Source organism: Lissotriton helveticus, chromosome 4_1, assembly GCF_964261635.1.
Source record: "Lissotriton helveticus chromosome 4_1, aLisHel1.1, whole genome shotgun sequence".
In the NCBI taxonomy this organism is placed as follows: domain Eukaryota; kingdom Metazoa; phylum Chordata; class Amphibia; order Caudata; family Salamandridae; genus Lissotriton; species Lissotriton helveticus.
Window position 1 is genome coordinate 832,460,997 of NC_136063.1, and position 20,327 is coordinate 832,481,323.

General features: G+C 46.3%; 1 protein-coding gene across 1 annotated transcript in view; it reads left to right on the forward strand.

The window, feature by feature from the left end:
• The window catches only part of PSMG2 (proteasome assembly chaperone 2), a 56,318-nt gene that overhangs the window by 17,381 nt on the left and 18,610 nt on the right, over window positions 1-20,327 (forward strand). Inside the window, exon 3 of the mRNA XM_078685697.1 lies at window positions 6,792-6,850. Within this exon, the coding sequence (XP_078541823.1) occupies window positions 6,792-6,850 (59 nt within the window). The remainder of the gene's footprint in view (window positions 1-6,791; window positions 6,851-20,327) is intronic.

The following is a 20,327-nucleotide window of genomic DNA, read 5'->3' on the forward strand; positions in this document are numbered from 1 at the left end:
TCATGGTCTGGGGGTAGCCATCCTTGCTATAGATATTTAGATCAAGGAAAACCATTGACTCATTGGATATTGTGTGTGTGAACTTTAGGAATTTGTTCTGTTCATTCAGCCATGTGAGGAATTCTGTCACTGAGTGAGAATCCCCTTGCCAGACGTGCTGGTCATCTGGCAAGGGGATTCTCACTCAGTGACAGAATTCCTCACATGGTCCGAAACTACAACGGAGGGAGTACCCTGACAGAATCATAAACTCCGCTATGAAGAGAGATCGCAACAACAATTGCGAGGCCCTACTAGAAGACAAGATCAACAATGAAACTAACAAAAACAGACCAGTCTGTGTGACTACATACTGTACCCATTCTAACGAGGTATCAAAGTTGATTAACAAACACTGGCGCATTTTAACAAGTGGTGAACTTGACTTTGAGAAACCTCTTATCGCCCACAGACGGGGTAAAAATCTAAAAGACATTTTGGTGCATACAAGACCACAGAAAAAACACCAACAACAAACCACACTGCATGGGATACAGGGCCACCACCCTTGTGGCAACTGTAGCAGTTGCCACCTTACCAAGAAAAGTCAGGAACTGACTTTTAGGAATGGTAGCAAATGGGAACAACGCAGATTCACCAACTGCAACAGTAAGAATGTGGTGTACCTGATAACATTTCCCTGCAGACTTGAATACATCGGAATGACCACCAGAGCAGCCAAAATAAGAATAAATGAACATAAAAGCAATATTAGGTGCAAGAAAAGCACCACAAAAATGGCAGCTCATTTTCTGCATGCTGAACACTGTGTTAATGACCTCAATTGGACAATAGTTGAACAACTACAATCAAAAGCAGGGTTATTCGATAAGGAACAGAGATGTGTGTCCCGTCTGGGTACAAACAAGAATGGCCTCAACGATGAAATTCCTTGGGGGCAATTACGATGAACCCCCTGTGATGGCCCTCCCTTTCTACGTACTGCACCGTGCATCATAATGAATCCACAACATTGGGCAGCAACTACCCTTTTCCACTGTTTTGCTAACTACATCTAGTGTACCACAGTGGCTATCACATCCCCACATGACCAATATATTTATAGATTAATCGTCAAGACCTCGGTTTTCAACCTGTGAAAATCGTATATTATCATCTTAGGTAAAATGAGTGAGCTCTTCTCAAATTGTATGTACTAGATCGGAATAGACCTTAGAATTAATCCATATGCCAAATTTCAATGTTTTAAAACCTTTTTGCCCATGTAGCACGATCACCGCCAACTAGAACGTCTTCTTACAACTACTGCGCATGCGCACCCATACTATTCCGGCTATGCGCATGCGCGGATACTCTATCTCGGAGAACCACTACCGCGCATGCGCACAGAGCAGTCCACAGCTCCTCACCGCGCACAGGGCAAAACAATTACCAGTATGCCCTTCTTTGGGCACCATACCGGACCCTTCCGCCTTCCCAATTACCGATAGATTGGCAATCAACTATAGTTTGAAGGTATATATAGGGCGCGGTTCGCTCAGCAACCTATTCCAGCGGAGCCGCGTCGAGGGGCGGGAGATAGGCCCGACTTTCAGTAATCGTGAGTAACTAACCGACAAGGATGGTGGTACCAACAGAACCCTGTAAGTAAAAACCTTGAGCCCGAATACTTGTTTGCCCACAGGTTGCATATTAGACCGACTGAACCCCCAAGAACGCTAGGAGGCTCATGAGGTTCATCAAGCTCAAAACAATAAGTAAGAACCGACTAAAATAACCTCCATTATTCATTGACCCTCACAAAAACCATATAACCATGGAAGAAAGCTAATATAGAAGCGTGTGCTTTTTGTTTTGTGTGTTGTTTGTCCTGTCCTTGTTCTTTCCTTTACAGGGGGCACGATCACTAATAGAATGGCAAATTTTGTCTAGATATCGGTTTTCCATCACTTTGCTGTGGACACCTTCCCAGGAGAAACGTGAATATTTTTTGTGAATAATCATTATATTATTCCCCCTTTTTTCCTTACAGCAACGCCTACTGGGCGAGAATCTCAAAACACATTGTGAATTAGGTACAAGTAGTCCCTTTCACTTTTCTGTATAATACACTTTTTATCTCATTTGAGTAAGGTGGGGATTTGCGCAACCCCGTCCTGAAGAAGGAGTTTTAGACTCCGAAACATGTCGACGCACTGGCGAGGTTAATGTACATTACTATACATTAGTAACCTCACACCACACCAATTTTAACAATACCAGTCGGGGACATATTAAAAACAAATTCTTTTTCCCACAGCCAGCTATTTTTTAATAATCACTTATCACTTTCAAACCCCACTACTCACACAAAATCACCACCCTACACACACCACACAGTCTGTGTATAAGTGCTCCCGCGTAGCCGTAGGTAGTAGCACGCCGCATCCCGTAGAGGGGTGCGAAGACCCCGATGATGAAGCATGACACCAAGGGTCCTTTTGGTGTGTGAGGGGTATTTTAAAAACACTGAGTGCTCCCCACCATTGTAGGGGCCACAGTAACTCCTGAGTGGACTCTGTTTTGACTATATAATACATTCAGCATGCATGAAAGGTGACTACTGAATTCATCGGCATGCATGGGTTAACTAATAAGGCTGATAAAAAAAGAATTACGACTTACTACGATCACAATAATCTATTACAATAGTTTCTGTCTCACTGAAAGCTTCTTGAGCACATAAAAAACAAGGAAGCTATCGGCTTCAGAAATGTGAAAGAAAGCTCTCTTATCTTGAAAGCTGATGACCCATGACGAGAGAGGAATGCCATATGGCGCCTCTGCTCGTGAGCCTTGACAGAAACCCACATGGCGGCTGCGCGCATGCACGCACACATGAACGCAAGCTTGAGGCCAGCAAAAGCCTCTGGTAGCACTTTGGAAATCCCCTTACTACATTTCTCGCAGAGCAGCGCTTGCGCTGACTCAGCGAGACCTAAAAAATGTGGAAGGGGTCCGCAGATCCTAATAAGGCTCAGGGGGGGACGGGGCAAATGGCCCCTCCTATTCAAGATAAATAAGGTCCTGGGGAATGGGTTCCTAGGACTTAATAAAGTTTTGGGGGAGAGGGACATGGGCCCCCCACCTCTTTAAAATATATGTGGCCCTAAAGGCAAATGACCCCCCCCCCCCTTCTCAGGGAGGGGGGCTCCGTGAACTCCCCCCCCCCTCCTTAAAATAAATAAGGCCCTGGGTGATGTGGTTGGTACCTAGGGCCTGATGAGCCTCGGGGAGTGAGATTGTGCGGTCCTCCTCCCCTTAAAAAAATCAAAGAAAGGTCCCAGGGACCCCATCCCCCAGGGTTCGAATAAGGCTCGGGAAGGGGAGCCGCGCAGCCCCCCTCTAAAATAAATATGGGCATGGGGTCCCCAGGGCCTGATGAGGCTCGGGAGGGGGACCATGCAGCCCCCTTCCCCTTTAAAAAAAATAAAAATACAGCCCTGGAAGATGTGGTCCCCATGGACCAAATAGGCTTGGGGAGTGGGTGCCCCCTCTATTTAAAAAAGATACAGCCCAGGGGATGCAGTACCCGGGGCCTAATAAGGGTCAATGTGTGGGGCTGTGAGGCCCTCTATCCTTTTATTTATATTTTGGCTCCAGAGGATGGGATCCCTGGGTCATAATTAGGTTCAGGGAGGGGGGCACTGCCCCTCCCTTTATTAACTATTTAACCACATAGGATGGTGTCTCTGGGGCCTAATAAGGTTGGGGGGGCGTCGCACGGCCGATGGCCAAACCCCCTGCTACGCAATGCCGAAGACCCTGCAGAGCGTGCAATTGGCTGCCTTGGGGGGGGGGGGGGGGAGGCTTACAGGGCCTGGCCAACTGCCCACCCGCACGCCCATCGCGGGGTTTGCTCGATGTGGGGGGTTGGTCGCAGGGCCTAGCCAGAGACCAGGCCTTGTGGCCAGCCTTCACCCCCCCACCATGCGCGACCAAAGGCCATGCACAACATGGAGTTGGCTGCCTTTGGGGGGTTGGCCACAGGGCCTGACCACAGACCAGACCTTGTGGCTAAGCCCCCTCTGTGCAAGACAAAGGCCTGGGGGGACCTAGGCTGCAGCCAAAACTCCCACTTCTTGGCCGTGCGGCAGGGGTTGGATTTTCATATGGTAATAAAATATTACTTTACAGTAAAAACCCTAGGAATTCACTGAAAAAAACATAGGTTAAGGTAACATTATAGTTAGGTAAAATGTTCAGTAACTATAACTCGCGCCCTCGCCATGCAGTGCTAATTATTACATCACTCATGACATCTTTTATGACATCATTGATATTATCACTCCAAACTTTTGCAAATAAATTATTGATGTGAAAACTGTGCATGGTGCGGCACAAGGTATAGCTACCTTATAGCACCAGTTATAGTCACGTGAGATAACTATAACTGGTGAATTTTCTGTGTTTATTTTAGAGTTTAAAACATTATGTTGTTACTGAACATTTATTGCAATTAGCAACCTAGTTGTGGTACTGGCTCAAACATGCAAAACCACAAAATTTTGCCGCTTAGGTTATGCAATGCACACAACATGCACTATAATTGATATCGTCTGATATGTTTAACTCTTGCTACACTGTCTTTTTTCACAGTGCCATTTGATATGGGCGTTTTATGCATGAGAGGCGGCATCACTCATTGTGTGTTTTGTGCTTTGCATGCCATAACCAGGGCCACAGGAATTGTGCATCAGGAGAGGGCCGAATCATGCGGCTGGGTTGATTAACCCGTTGCGTGCTCGTGACGGAACGGTTCCGTCACGTGCCTCGGGTGGGCTGTGCTGGTGACAGAACGGTTCCGTCACGGCCCGCTCACCGCGCCTGCGCGGCGCGAATTCCGCGCCTGCACTGAGCGTTCTAAAGAGCGGGCGGGGCCGTGACAGAACCGTTCCATCACAAGCACAGCTCACCCGAGGGCCGTGACAGAGCGGTTCCGTCATGAGTACGGGAGCGCCGCGCGGCCCCACCTCCCCCTTAGCACTGCGGCGGGATAGCCGCCGCAGCTAAGGGGTTAAATTATTCGGCAAGAAAAGTCGAATTAATCTGCATAATTCAGCATTTTCTGATGGATTTTGCTTTTATTATTTTGAAATATTTACACTTGTTAACACTGTCTGGGCATAGGTTACACCTCAGATTAACATCCAAACATAGCAATAAGCAACAAAAAAGTGACCAGTCAGTCTTTGCAAAGGACCTTCCACCGCGTGGCAAAACATGTCAATGTGATTTTAGTAGCTTTTGAAACGCTTGAGCTAAAACCAATTTTTTTTTTTTGTTAAAATCTGCAAATTATGAGGCAGATGATGGATTATGTGGCAAATGCGTCAGATCCATAAATATGCAAAAAACGCAGCAGCGACCTATCTCATAATTCCAGTGGCCCGACAATGACTTGCAAATTACATTGGCTTAGCATGTTCGAGCCAGAAACATAACCCAGTTTCTAACTTTAGGGTTTTCATTGAATTTAATTTGGTTTTATAATTATATATATTTTTTATGTGATTCCTTTCTTTTCCATCACTCATTAAGCATAACTCTCCATGGTCATCTTCTATTGACAACCAACCCCCCTTTTACCCGTGGGTGTTTGCCAGAGATCCAGTCCTCCCCCTAACCCCCCATTTTTTAAATAAATGTTAGGGGAATTTCAGGGCTGGCTTGGTGTCCCCTACATGCTGCATGAGTTCCACGAACCCAGAGCAGTCTTCATGGCCAGGTACCACAAACTAGGGAAAGGTTTTCTGACTTGTGTCTTGCTTTGCTTTCTGGGGTCCACAGTTCCGACTGCAAAACCCCAAGTGGTGAGGCGTGGGTTGTCGAAGCTTGCCCTCTTTTCAAATGGAACCCTGGATCCATGATATTGATGCACATACCACAGACCCCTGGTGCCATTTTAGGTGTCAGTGCACTGTGAATCTAGAAAAGGATCTCGGGATACTGCTACTCACTTTGTGTTTTTTATCCCCTTCACCGCTGGCGGGATTCCCCCGCTGTGCTAGGGGGTGGGGCGTATAGCGCCCCCATGCTCATGACGAGGTCAGCTCGTCATGAGCCACGGCGCTCCGGTGCTCATGACGAGCTGAGCTCGTCATGTCCGCGCTCGTTCCAATGGAGCGTTCAGCACAGCAGGGGAATCAGCCCAGCGTGCGAGGGTTCCAAGTAACGGGCGCGGTCATGACGAGCTCAGCTCGTCATGAGCACCGGAGCGCCGTGGCTCATGACGAGCTGACCTCGTCATGAGCGCTCAAGAGGTTAATTAAACCATGGGAGGGTCCGTCAGTAAATCCTGGAGGTAAGGATGTGCTCACCATGTCCCATTTTATTGCTTTTGCTAGTTCTTTTTAAGAAGCGGGCACTGTTGGCATCGTACTGAAAAGGCAGATTCAAGAGAGCAACTTAAAAAAAAAAAACATAGATTTTGATCAGCTAGCAAGTTAATTGAAAATAATTTGCAACCCAGAATTATGTAATGGAATAAAAAAAAAAAGAGAGGCACAAAAAGCAGAAAGACACAATTGATAACTGCAAAAGCACAATAGTCTTGTTGAATGCTATGAATGCAGCATTTCCTACACCGTTTTTGGCCACACTACTATTTTCAGGAAAAGAACCAAAACATGCTGCTTACATTTTTCTGTATTAGCAATATACTTTTAAATATCCTGCAGTTGTTTATACGTTATTGAGGACAAAGTTGCTACATGGTTAATGAATTATTGCTCTTATATATTTTTTTGTAGTATATTTACTTCCTGATAAGAAGCTTGCTGTGCTTCAGATCAGATCACTGATAATAAAGGTAAGCAGATTTCAGTTTTTCAAAAAGATGCATTTTCTAATGTCCTAAACACTGTTTAAAAATACCTCAAGAAAAATATTAAAAAGTCACAAGCAAAGCAATGGGGCATGTCCAATACAATCTTTGTGTCATCTAAATCGTTGTGTTCTTCTTAATTTGTACATTTCAGAATAAACAAATATATCAACATGTTTATGCCAAGATATGTGATACATAGCTAGGTCTTTCCGTATACTTTACAATTTTCTAATACTCATCTGAGGGCAAAGCACCATCTACAACTGTCAGTACCTTCATTTGGGTAAAAATGCAAATTGGTCAACATACCTCTGCACTTGTGCTTAGTATGTGGTAGTCAAACAGCCTAGTTTGCTTGGGATACATATAGAAGGGGTCCCCGCAAGAGAGACGTGTTGTGTCTAACAACCATCAATTATTGTTTAAACAACTTCATAGAACAAGAGATACACCAAAAATCAATCTAGGTACTGTTAATTTATTATCAATACCATAAGATAGTTACATAATCAAACAATTTATTAGCCCCAGAAAAGGGAAGGGGGAGGGAAAGTGCTCAAGGGAGTGTAGGATAAAGGAAGAGATAAACACAGTTAAGGAAACAAGTGGTAAGTACAAAAGTTTCCAACAAAATCAAGGTGATTCAAATACATATACATAAGCCCAAGACTCGGGGCACACAATGATGAATTATTAAACAGATAAACTTTCAGCGGACACACAGTCAATTTAAAACTGTAGAGGGCTTGTGCCGGACGTTTAAGAGGAAAGCCGTCGACGTTTCGACCCCTATATGTAGGCTACGTTCAGTCCTTAAACGGGGTCTTCATCAGGACATATGCAACAGGGAAAATAAGGGGCAATCCTGTAAGATAAATTAATAATAGATTAGTCAATGTTCTCCATTGTGATATAAACACCATGGCCATTTGATTTAGACTACGATGAAGAATTCAAAAGATAATTGGAGAAATTAGTTACCATGGAGTCGTGGCCCAACTGGGATCAGGACGTGGAAGTATGATGGACTGTGCAGTAGTAACAAGTCGATCACAGCGTAATTAATTCGCAGAGCTACAGAGGAGAGAGGACAACCAGTAAATAGGGAACTTTTATCATAATGTGACCACTATTGGTTAAACAGTCAAATTTCTTAATCAAGACCTGGGGCTGATCTAGTAAATAAAGGAAGTATCTAAGATGTTTGGACTAAGGCACACTGGATTTGAAGAGTTATCTGTTAATTTAAAACTGTCCCCGGAACAAACTAAAACAGGGGCCCCAATATACCAACCGGGAGCAATATGCTGTCTATTGCATCGAGGCCACGGTGATTGGTTTGAGGGTCGCAACATGAGCGACTGTCAAAGTGGGCAGCCCCTTGTTAAAAGTGATAAGCGAAACAATCGTCAATTATACAAAAAGCACGGAATATGTCGCCAAGTTACAAGGCCTGTAATTGAATAAAGAGCGGAGGCGGCTCATTCACACCGTCTTTCCAAAAAACACTCGTCGGATCCAAATGTCCGGGTAGTGAGCCGGCATCCGATAGCTTACAACCGGCGTGAATCGTGCTGCCACAACATCAGTCACGATAACGGGGTGAGTCTAAGGGAAAACGGGGATTAACGGTTAGGGGCAAAGATAGTCAATTACCAAGGGTTAATAGCAGAAACCGCACTGTTTGCCACGTACCCCATCGGATCTACAGCGTTTTGTTCCTACTGTGGCTCACCCACCGCAAACAATGGGACGCATGAAAGCATAGTCTGGTGCATCATTGGCAGGGACTTGGTCCTGTTCTCCCCCTCTGAGGCCTCTTCCATGCATTCTGTACTGGGTAAAGATGATATCTCCCACCCCCCAACAGATAAACTAAACATGATACAGCAAGAAATACGCGAGTCCAGATCTGCCATTGCACAGCACCAGGGCACAATTCCCACTGAGCTCAATCTCTTAAAAGATGACCACAGGAAGTTATCAGATCATGTAAAGTCCTCGGAGGCAATGGTGGACCTCACAATACCTAAGGTGAAGGATAACAAGGTTCAGCTCTCACAAATGCGCCAACAAATTGAAACTCTGCAGGCCCGGGCAGAGGATGCTGAAGGGAGGTCCCGACGGAACAACCTGCGTATAGTGGGCCTTCCGGAGGGCACAGAAGGCCAGCAACCAACACTATTTATTGAGGAATGGCTACGAACAAAGGTGGTTTCCACGGGACTCTCTGCCTTATTTACAGTAGAACGTGCACATTGAGTACCTGGCAAAAAACCTATTCCCGGTGCAAACCCTCGACTGATCATAGCTGTAGTGTCGCCCTAGCAAGAACAGGCGGACACTACTTGTAGTTTTCAAAGAGCTTTATTATGTACGTCCGCATCACACCTCGTCCCTACTCTAACTGCCCCCTAGACCGTCCCCCAGCTCCTCCCGTTCCTGTTCCTCCCCTACGCTCCACCCACCAAACACTAGACTGCACCACACAGTCTTACAATAGCCAAAATCCTGAACTTTAGAGACCGTGATTTGCTCCTACAAGTAGCCCGAAGCAATGGTCCTCTGCCAGATTATACCGTTGAGGTCCAGCATAAGTGCTCTTCAATCCTGGCGGTCAAGTCCAGAATGCGCGCTATCTGCCTAATATTCGCGCTCTTATTTCCAGCCAAGTTGAAAATCCTCCAACCAACGCTCTTATTTTTTGGAAACGCCAGAGCAGAGGGTGCCTGGGAGTGGCTAGACAGGAACTTTCCTGATAAAGTTGGAGGTAGTCGCCAAGAGAGATCGCAGCCGAAATCGCAAAGATCCCTGCCTCAGCGTAGAAGAGGACTTGCTACACAAGAGACCCCATCAAGAACCCCGTCCCCAAAATTAGTTTTGGAGGGTATTCAGGAAGCGCTCCACACTGCAAATGCATTACGAATCACCTGCCCTCCATTCGGCTCCAGCCCCTGGGGAAATGCGTCATCGGACTCTGACTCCGGGGGGAGTGTCGCATTGTTTCCATCCGTGTCCACGCAGCTAAGCAATGACCCGCTGGGGTAAGACTTGTAGAAATGTTGCCTCACTGGGGATAAGTGAATGTGTTTGTTCCGTTTCCTAAGTATTTCATTATTTGCACTTTTCCCGGGGACTTTAAAGTGGATACAGGGTTGTGGCAGTACCAGTCACTGCTCACAAAAATTGTAAGTAATAGTAGTGGACCATTTACAAAAGACCAAAAAGTAAATGGCAAATAATTGCAGGGATACTAAAACATGTAATAATATGCTAACCTGTGGCCTGACTTGTACCGAGCAGAATTATTCACCACTAGAATGCCCCACATATACTACGTTAGTCACCTACCCCACTAGCGAAGGCACTTGTTACGATAGAGTTAACCAGGGTTTTCCTTTTGATTTAAGTTTAAAGTTTGGTCGAACGATGTTGTCTCAATCGACCGAGAATTGGGAAGTTGTACACTTGATGTTGGTCTGGGGGTCCGCACATGGGAGAGGCCGCTTGGGGTTCGTGGGCAGGAGTTTCTCTATTGAATATTGTCCCTCAATGGCATGAGCGGTTAAACCATACAATCTCATCACTTGGAATATACGGGGTATGGGCTCAATCCAACATCAGCATAAAATACTGACCCAATTGCACAGATGCCGGGTTCAAATAGTATACCTTTAGGAAACTCATCTAGTGCCTACTGAAACCATCTAATTGCAAAAAAGGTGGCGGGGCAATTGTTTGCGACTACTTATTCTGCATTCTCACGTGGGGCAGCAGTGTAGATACGTTCAGGTGTTCCATTTTCCCTAATAAGTAGCACAATTGATGACCAAAACAGATATATACTACTACACGGCTCCTTAGACAGGAAGCAGATAGTACTAGGGTCCATATATGCACCTAACACTGATCAGAACGCAATTGTATCCCGTTTGTCAATTGCCTCAGCGGAATGGTCACAATATCCTTGGCGTTTAGGAGGAGATTTTAATGCGGTCCTTGATGTTGGTCTGGACCGATCTCACCCTCTGCTACCGGGAGCCATAGCGATCCAACAAGCTAAGATCCTATGGCAATGGATGTTGGGGTGGGGCTTGGAGGACGTCTGGCGTTTACGCAACAGAAACCTGCGTGAATATTCCTTTTTCTCACATCCCCACTGCTTGCACTCCCGCCTAGATAGACTTCTTCGTACGCCGACCCTTCTCCCGACTGTACCACACATTACCTACTTAGGCAAGACCATATTAGACCACAACCCGCTTGAGTTGACCCTTAACTGGGGCCGTGTGCTGTCTCCAATCCCAACATGGCGCCAACAGCCTTTACTTTTAGACTATCCGGTACTTCGGTACTTAGAAATACTATAGCAACATCAGTTCCTACTTTACCACTAACAAAGGCACAGCCACAACAAGATCAATGGAATCGGAGGCCTTTATGGTAACAATCCGGGGGTACCCATGGGGGCGGTAGTAGGAACCAGGCGTGAGATTTCCCGGGACATCACAGAATCGGAGTCAACATTGCAAAAACTAGAAGTAGCGGCCCAGAGAGACACACTAGGAAAAGAGAGGCTTCAAGAAGCCAGGGTAAAAATATGCAATACTACTAGAGCATCTGCGACTACTTGACTTGCATGCATACAGTGTCTGCGTGCATGTAGAGGCAGATAGATCTGGCACATTACTGGCCCGAATGATACAGCCCCAAGCTTCCCCTACGCCCATACTGGCTGTGCAAACTAACAATTATGAACTAGTAAGCACGAAGATCGGGGTAAATATTGCGTTCCATGATTACTATACACACCTCTACACGGCCCCCCTCAGCCCCCTCCAGAAGATATAGATGACTGCCTGCGACTGTTTCTCTCCCGGTTATTTCGCATGCAAACAGTGACATTTTAGCAGCTCCAATTACCCTAGTAGAGATTTGTGTGGCCACCAGGGACCTTGCCTGCAATAAAGCACCGGGCTCTGATGGGCTCCCAATTGAATTTTCTCCACATTTGGGTCACAGTTAGTACCCAAATTACTACAATTATATAACTTATCCCTAGAAGAGGGAACTTTGTCCCCCACAACAAAGGAGGCAACAGTAACCTCCTTATTAAAGCTTGACAAAACCACCTATGGACCTCTCCTCAAATAGACCTCTGTCCATTCTCAATACCGAATATAAGATACTTAGCAAGATATTGGCATCACGTCTCCTTCTGCTCCTCCCTAGCTTGATACACACCGACCAAAGTGGCTTTATTCCCCCGAAGTACCTCCCTGAATATACGTCATCTCTTCAGCTTGCTCCACATGACCGAAGCCCAACATTCACTTGCAGGATGTCTGTCGTTGGATATTAAGCAAGCCTTTGATTCTCTGAGTTGGCAATATATGCTAGCAGCCTTAAGGAAGTTTGAGATCCCCCACACATATTGCCGCTGGATACAGTTGCTTTGTACCGCACCAACAGCACGCGCAAAAACAGGTCACAACATTTCCCCCGCATACCATATATTCCAGGGGGCAAGTCAGGGTTGCCCCCTGTCACCACTTCTATTGAAATGGCATTAGAACCCCTTGCCCAACACTTGCGCCAAGCAATGAAAACATATGGGATACCGATCGGCCCGAATACACACTCCGTATCTTTATATAATGATGGCATGTTGTTATATTTTAAAGATATTCTGATAGACTGGCGACTCTCCTGGCCCGTTTGAGATTACTGTCAGGACTACATTTGAACACCTCGAAATCAATAGTATATTTGTTTTATGACACATATACCCTACCCACCCTACAATTTGGTGAGGAGCAACTCGGGGTCGAACCAGTCACTTTTAAAATACCTGGGCATCCATATCTATAGAAATACCCGCGACACGTTGGGATGAAACCTTATCAGTACGGTTAACTCCCTAAAATCACAGGTTTCCTTCTGGATTAAACTGCCACTGTCTACGGCGGGGCGCCTTGCAATTGCTAAAATGGTGATACTACCGAGGCTCCTATATCACTTTGTCAACCTCCCGGTGGTAGTTCCAGCATGGGTATTCAAGATGTTAAATACCTTTTTGATAAACTTGGTATGGGGATTGGGATGACGCCGGATTGGCCTTACTAAACTACAACTACCTACGACTAGGGGGGGTATGGGAGCCCCAGACTTTAAGGTGTATTGTATATTTGCTCAGTTACAATGGCTGGCATATTGGCTTGCTGGCCATAATTTATTTGAAATTGGGTATACACCTGCGCAATTATAACTTGGAACATTACAGGCTCTACTTTCCCCAGAACCTGGGAGACAAACGGAAATCCCCTTGCTGCTGCAAGTAGCGCTCCACTATAGGAAAGTTTCCCTGAAATACACTAATACACCCATCCCATATGCCCGAACATTCCTCTCTGCGGTCTCCCAACTCTGCAAGGAATTTTATCATCCCACAGTTTGGCGCCTTGGGAAGATGTTGGAATCACAACCGTAGGATCGCTTTTTAATGATAAAACTATAATGCCTCAACCCGAGTTAGTGTTCACTTATAACGCATCGAACACATTGTTTTTGACCCATGCCAGCATCCTCCACTTTGTCCTCCAGGATTGTCTAATTGAACAACGTGAGCCCCCTACATTCCAACTGTTACAAGTGCTACACATAATGGGCCATGGGAGCCACTTAGTTAGATGGCTACATACCAATCCTCCCCTCACTCCACGACCCTAAAGCCTGTCTCACGGAAGTGGTAAATTGGATGAGGTCCTCCCACCTGAAATTAAATGGGGGAAAGACCGAGGTCATGACCTTGGGTAACTTTGATAATACGGCACTCAGAACCATCTGGCCAGTATGCATGGGTCCAGTCCCAATCCCTAAGCCAGAAATAAAGAGCCTGGGCATCTGGCTAGACAATAAACTGACCTATCAAGTACAAGCCAGCAAGACAGTGGCAACCTGCTTCGGCCTCATCAGAACAGCAAGGAAAGTCCTCCCCTTGCTCCCTCCCCAAGCCAAGAAAACCATGGTCCAGCCCATCCTGCTCCCCAGACTGGACTATGGTAACACGCTTTATTTGGGAGCCCCCACTTCGGTCATCAACTGATTACAAGTCATCCAGAACTACGCAGCCAGACTGCTGATGGGGACCCCCAAACTCTCTTCTGCAAAACCCGCCCTGCGCCTCCTTCACTGGCTGCTGGTGAAAGAGAGAATCAGTTTCAAGTCACTCTGCATCGTCCATAAATCTCTTCAGGGTAAGGGTACGCCCCTGCTCTCAGCCATAATTCAACCTTACAAAGCCAGGAGAAAACTGCGTTCGGATGATCTTCACCTCATCCCCACTCCTAGAATCAAACGATCCAGGAACGGCGGCAGACTGTTTTCCCTGAACGCAGGCAGACACTGGAACGCCCTTTCTCTCCATCTCCGAAACAAACCTTGTCACGGTGCCTTCAGGAAACAGCTTAAACCCCTCCTATTCCTGTAATATACCATCCTGCTCTGTCCACTAACTGAGTAGTTTTGCCTAGCGCTGGGAGGCCTCCGGGTAGCCACGCGCTCTACAAATGCCCCTTCATTCATTCATTCATTCATTTACATAGAAGCTTAAGACAGCACTTGAAAATTACGCTACTACTCCTTAGGGAGAAAAGGGAGACGGATATAGCACGCGCCCTTACGGACAAAGAATGGGCAAAATACTTGAATACCCCAAACGAGTATCTCACAATGTTCGATTCAAGTTCATACAGCTTTCATTGTTACATAGGGCATACCTGACACCATATAGGATCCTTACAATGTATCCATCGGCCTTCTCTGATAGCCCCTGCTGCCATCTGCCTGAAGCTGAATTCATCCACATGCTATGGTCCTGCCCTTCCCTGCAGGGGTATTGGCAGGAAGTTACTGAAGGTTTGTCGCAATTATCGGAAAGACCCTCATGGTCTACTATAGAGGTGTGTCTCTTGGTGTTATTCCCTCTACTACGGAAAGCTGCAGTGCTGCGCTGTTTCACTGATCTCTCCTTAATATTGTCTAAAATAATGCTCTCTCAGCATTGGAAATCCCACTCAGCACCGAAAAAGGGAGCTTGGGGGATCAAAGTAATACGTTGGGCCATGGCAGAAAGAGAAGCCCTTCAAAGGGAGGAGTATAGAGGGCTACGAAAAAAGTCAATTTCAATGGAGTGGGCACATCTGCCAGAAACCGGTCCTCGGAAGCTTGTTTCCGGTCCAGGGAAGGCATGGCTTGGCAGTTCGGGCTGGACTGTTCCCATGAGGCACAGGGTCAGACTGATTTGCATTTAGCCATGTCTGAACTGGGGTGGCAGAGTGGGCTAAAGAACGGTGATGGATCAAACCCAGATCTTTTGACTGGGTGTGAGTGTTTGATTGGTTCAGATTCTCCGTCCATCACCACCCCCTTTTGTACCACATCTGTTAGAAAACTTCAAAGCTGACATTAATACTGATTAGTGCAAAAATGAAACGAACCACTGTATGTACTAAAATACTACCATTCATTGTATTGGTGATAATACAACACTGTTATACATCTATTGACCCTTTCTCTCTCGCCCCCCCCCCCACCCCACCCCCCAGCATTATGGCACTCCTTCAAGTTTACTGCATGCGTCACACTATCCGGACCATCCAAGCGAGTTCTAGGTGGGAGGGGGGGTGGGGTAGAGCATGTTGCTCTGACAGCATTAGGCGTTACAATTTTAAAACTATTGTCATAGCTATTTCCTATCTTGGCCATTTCATCAGCAATTCCTTCGTATGTGAAAAAAATACCATGATCTGTACACTAAGATGATATATATAAATGTACACTCCTAATTGCGTAAGAAATGCTGCTCTGATTTTGTACTACCTTGAAAATCAATCAAAATATGTGATAATACAAATAAAAAAAATAAGCCTAGTTTGCTTTGAAATGTAAACTTGGGTTTGAAGAACCTTTTGATGGACAGGTTGTTGTGTTTAGAAAAGACAACTGCTAAATAAAGGAACTTTAAATTCTTAGTACATATACCTATGTGTAAATTGGTTGCATTTCCAAGTTAGTAAATTAGGGACAAATATAAAATGTAATTTCCAATAGCAATTCCTGCAATCTACAAAATCAGTGTTAGCAACTGAAAAATGGCTTTTTCCAATTTACTAACTCCATTTACTCCAAAGACTTTTCTGACTTGCAAAATTAGATTTGTGATCCATTCTGAACCACAGGAGGGTAAGTGAAAAGGGGGGAGGGTGTGTGTATGGGTGTGTGTGTGTGTGTGTGTGTGTGTGTGTGTGTGTGTGAGAGATATAAATCACAGGAAAACCACTTCATTAGAAAGCAGTAGGAGGACAAAGCAGGGGATTTTTCGAAAGCCACTTTATTACCAGCTTTGGCATGACGCGTTTTGACGAAAAATGCCTTCTTCTGATGCCGCTAGTACTAGGATGATGTGCCTCCGCCCTCTTTTAAACATGCTGCAGTGCTCCCATTGGTGGGAGTCCAGCTGACCTCAGTACGTTTTGCTGTAGTTCTGGATGAGGAACTACAGCTCCCAGCAGGCAACACAGCCGGGTGCTTGACATCCACGGTGTGAGAAGTTGGCCTGGCATATGCTGTCCACTATTCTAGTGGGCACCTTGCACCACTCCAAACGACCCTTATTGATGGTAGGTTTAAAGACAACCTTTATAGAAAGTTATCCTAGTAGTAGCTGTGGAGAGCAGCCTTCAGGCTAAGTCTTGAAGGAATGTAAAGCAGCTTGTTTTACCAGTCTATAATCTCGTGAATGACCAAATGAAAGGAGAACCACACCGGGTATATATAAAAATATATGTATTTATTCTAAACGCATCCCTCTAGTCTCTTTATGAGGCTAGAGGCCAACGTACAAACAGTAAACTTAATTAGCACACAGTAAATTAACACAGTATATGTTTTGCCCTAGGGGCCTCACAAACCATATACTAAAAGTGGTATAAGAACCACGAGGGACATAGAGACAAGGCCGCCTAGAGCCTGTAGAACCACTGGGGCAACCAGGAACCACCCAAGGTAGGGAGGCAGGAGACCCACGGGGGACGCGTGCAGTGTCTAAACACAGCCACAAATCACCATTGACTTCTATGGAGAAAGTTGCGGTTAGAATTTTAAAGATTAGGGACACTTAAGAGTGGACTAGGAACAAAACCCTTCAGTACTGGACAGTTCGAGAGTCCAGACCCACGAGAGCACCGAAGTACTCGTGTTACCTCACCCAGGGAAGCCGTGTGCATAGGTGTCTTTTCGTGTCGGGTTCCGTCATCGTTTTCTTTGGAGAGCTGCAAAGAAGTGCTGCAGGAGACCAGATGAAAAGTGTCCAGATGGATCCAAGGGTGGATCAAAGATCTGAAGAACCTGAAAGCAGAGGGGACAGAGTCTGGGTCACTAGCCAGTGACCAGGGATGCAACAAGAAGATGCCCACTGATGTCAGGTGATTTCAGGTGCAGGAGGTGAAGCTTGACTCTTCAGCCAAGAGGACCAGGAGGCGTCGACGACAACCAGAAGCTGGATTCGAGCTATCCCACTCGGATGTTTAGTGCTGCGGTGTCTGTATCCGGATTGGACCCAACAAGCCTTGGCAACAGCAACCCACGCAGAATGCAAAGATCGGCTTCGGAGCAGACCAGCAAGGTCTGAGGGACTCACCCGTTGGAGGGGAGTCGGGGCACGTCTGGAGCAACCAGGGAAGCCCAAGAAACAAAAGAGTTACCTTCGTGGGGACCCACCAGTCAACGGACCAGGGATCGCGAAGGGGCCTCGAGCAGAAATGCTAGAAGCAGGCCCACAGAACACTTGTAGAGTGTAGATCGACAATCTTCGGTGCAGATGGTGCTCAGGGCTTGGACTACAAGTAGCCCAATGCACAACTTCGGGAAAGCTCGGGAAGTAGGTGCACTTGCAAATATGCACAGTGTCCAGGAGTTCCGGTTCCACGTCTCTCGTGATGACTGCGGGTCTCAACTTTGCGGTGATCTCGTGTCGGCCTCTGAGATGTCTGGAAGTACGTGTCCTATGTCGCAAATCCTTCGGGATCCGGCGGGAGCCTTGGAAATGCCGACCGGCAAGATGCTTCTTCGGTGCCTGTTTGAACAGGGGAGTCACTCCTTGACCCCAAGGGAGATTCTTCAGTCTTCTAGTCAGAAAAGAATGTTGAAGGTTCCAAGATATATGTTGCAGAGTTTCATCCAGGATAATCTAAATTCCTAGGGACTGGGTTCCTATACTGATATTAAGTTTAGGGGAAGGACTAACTCTAAGGCCCCACCAATGGGAGGACCCCTTCCCCTGTGTCCAGTTTTGCGCCAGAGCAGGGCTGTGCGCCCCTGCAACCGGTTTGAACTGGGGTATGCACAGGGACACCTTGTGTGCCCCAGGCACTGTCTGAAAAGCATTCACTGAAGGCACCCACCCTGCCCAATACACTAAAGCCTGTCTGGGGAGGTGGTTACACATCCCTGTGGCAGGAAACCTATTGTCCAGGCCTTCCCTGCCAGAGTTTCGTCCAGCAGCTGGAGGTCAGACTCGTGTCTGTGGCAGCAGCAACCATTTTGTGATGCTGGGGCTCTTTTAAACTATTACCGGTTAGGTAAGTGTGTACATGTCTTCTCCCTCTAGAAGGGTGGAATTCTACCCCCGCTGCCAGAACTGGCGGGAGGGGGGCAGAGGGGGATAGGATTCCAAAGTGTTTGACACCAAACATGACATGTTTTGATGCAGCCATTCCAAAGTTAGCATTTACCGCGAGGTTATAATGCAGTTAAGAGTATATGGTATGGCTGTATCACAGAACAGCTACAGAAAAGTGATTCCGAAAGCTGCAGAGGAGCTCAGCTCCTGCTTGGGCACCCTCTCACACAAAACCAAGCACTCTGCCTCCAGGATTGTCAAGGCCTGCATAGGAGTGACTTATAGGTTTATATGTGTCTGTATTTAAAGGTAGATATAGGTATACTATAGGTATACTATATCTTAGAGAGGGGTGCCTACACCACCTTACCCAGGCTGCAAGAGCAGAACTGTGGTGCCATTTTGGAAGGATTCCCAGGGGTGGCATAATACATGCTTCAGCCCCTGGTAGGCCTCTGGGGTACCGGTGCCCTGGGTACCTAAGGTACCATATACTAGGGACTCACAAGGGTAACCCAGTAACCAATCTGGAGTGTACCTAAAGTACATGCAATCAGTTTAGAGAGGAAGCAGCTAGGCTGGGGTCCTGGTTAGCAGGGCCCCATCCAGACTAAATTCGATGAATCAGTGAAACACCAGCAAAAAGTGAGGGTAACCATAGTAAGCAGATCCTACTCTCCTACACACGGAGGCCAAATGTTCCCATAATTGGTGCTGGTATTCTGGTAAAAGAGGGCAGCGTGAAGATAGTAAGTCCCAGTTTGGGATAATGTCCAACACTTCCTTAAGTCCCCAAACGCCCTAGCCCCAACCGCAGGAGTCAGCCGGGCTGTTGGGCACCGATACAACGATCGCGCCCACCCTGTGAAGTCACGGACCTCACCTGGCAGCAGCCCTAAAATATATAAATATATAGATCACTAAAAATAACAAAGGTTACAGGTACGTTCTAGTTAGGAAATAGATTTTAAAAACTCAGAAATTAATTGAAAAAACAAAGGTTACAGACGTTATAGTTAGGCATGGGTTTCACTCATGCAAAACCAGAGAAATTTAGCAGTTAATGGTAGCTAAGCTAACTATAACTCACGCCTCCGCAATGCACTGCTTATAATCTCACATTACATCTCTCATGACATGGTCAGTGACATCACTCATGACATCTTAAATGGCATCACTGATGACCTCATCCAGTGAGTGTGAGTGTTTTAAAAATGTGTTAAATATATATACCAAGGTGTAATGGTGAATTAGTGGGTGTATGAGTGCCTGTATGGATGATTCAGTGGGTGCGTGACTGACTAAGTGAGTGATTAGGTGTCTCAGTGAATGTATGGGTGAGTGACTGATTGTGTGAATGACTGGTTGTGTGAATGTCTGTATCAGTGTGTCAGTTGGTGTCTAAGTGGCTGTATGGGTGTGTGAGTGGGTACCTGAGTGGCTGCATGGGTGAATGATTGGTTGTCTCTACCTGTATGGGTATATGAGTGTCTGTGTGAGCGGGTGAGGATGTGTGTGACTGCCAGTATGGATGAGTGAGTGGGTGAGTCAGTAGCTGTATGGGTTAGTGAGTGCATGTGTGAAGGGCTGTATAGGTGAGTGAGTGTGTGTATGGCTGTGCCAGTGAGTGAGTGGATGTGTCAGTAGTATATGGGTGATTAACTGAGTATGTGAAAGGCAGTATAGGTGAATGTTGGGATATATGAGTGACTATGGGTGTGTGATTGTGAGTGGCTGTATGGGTGAGTGTGTGCTTATGTTAGTTACTGTTAAGGTGAG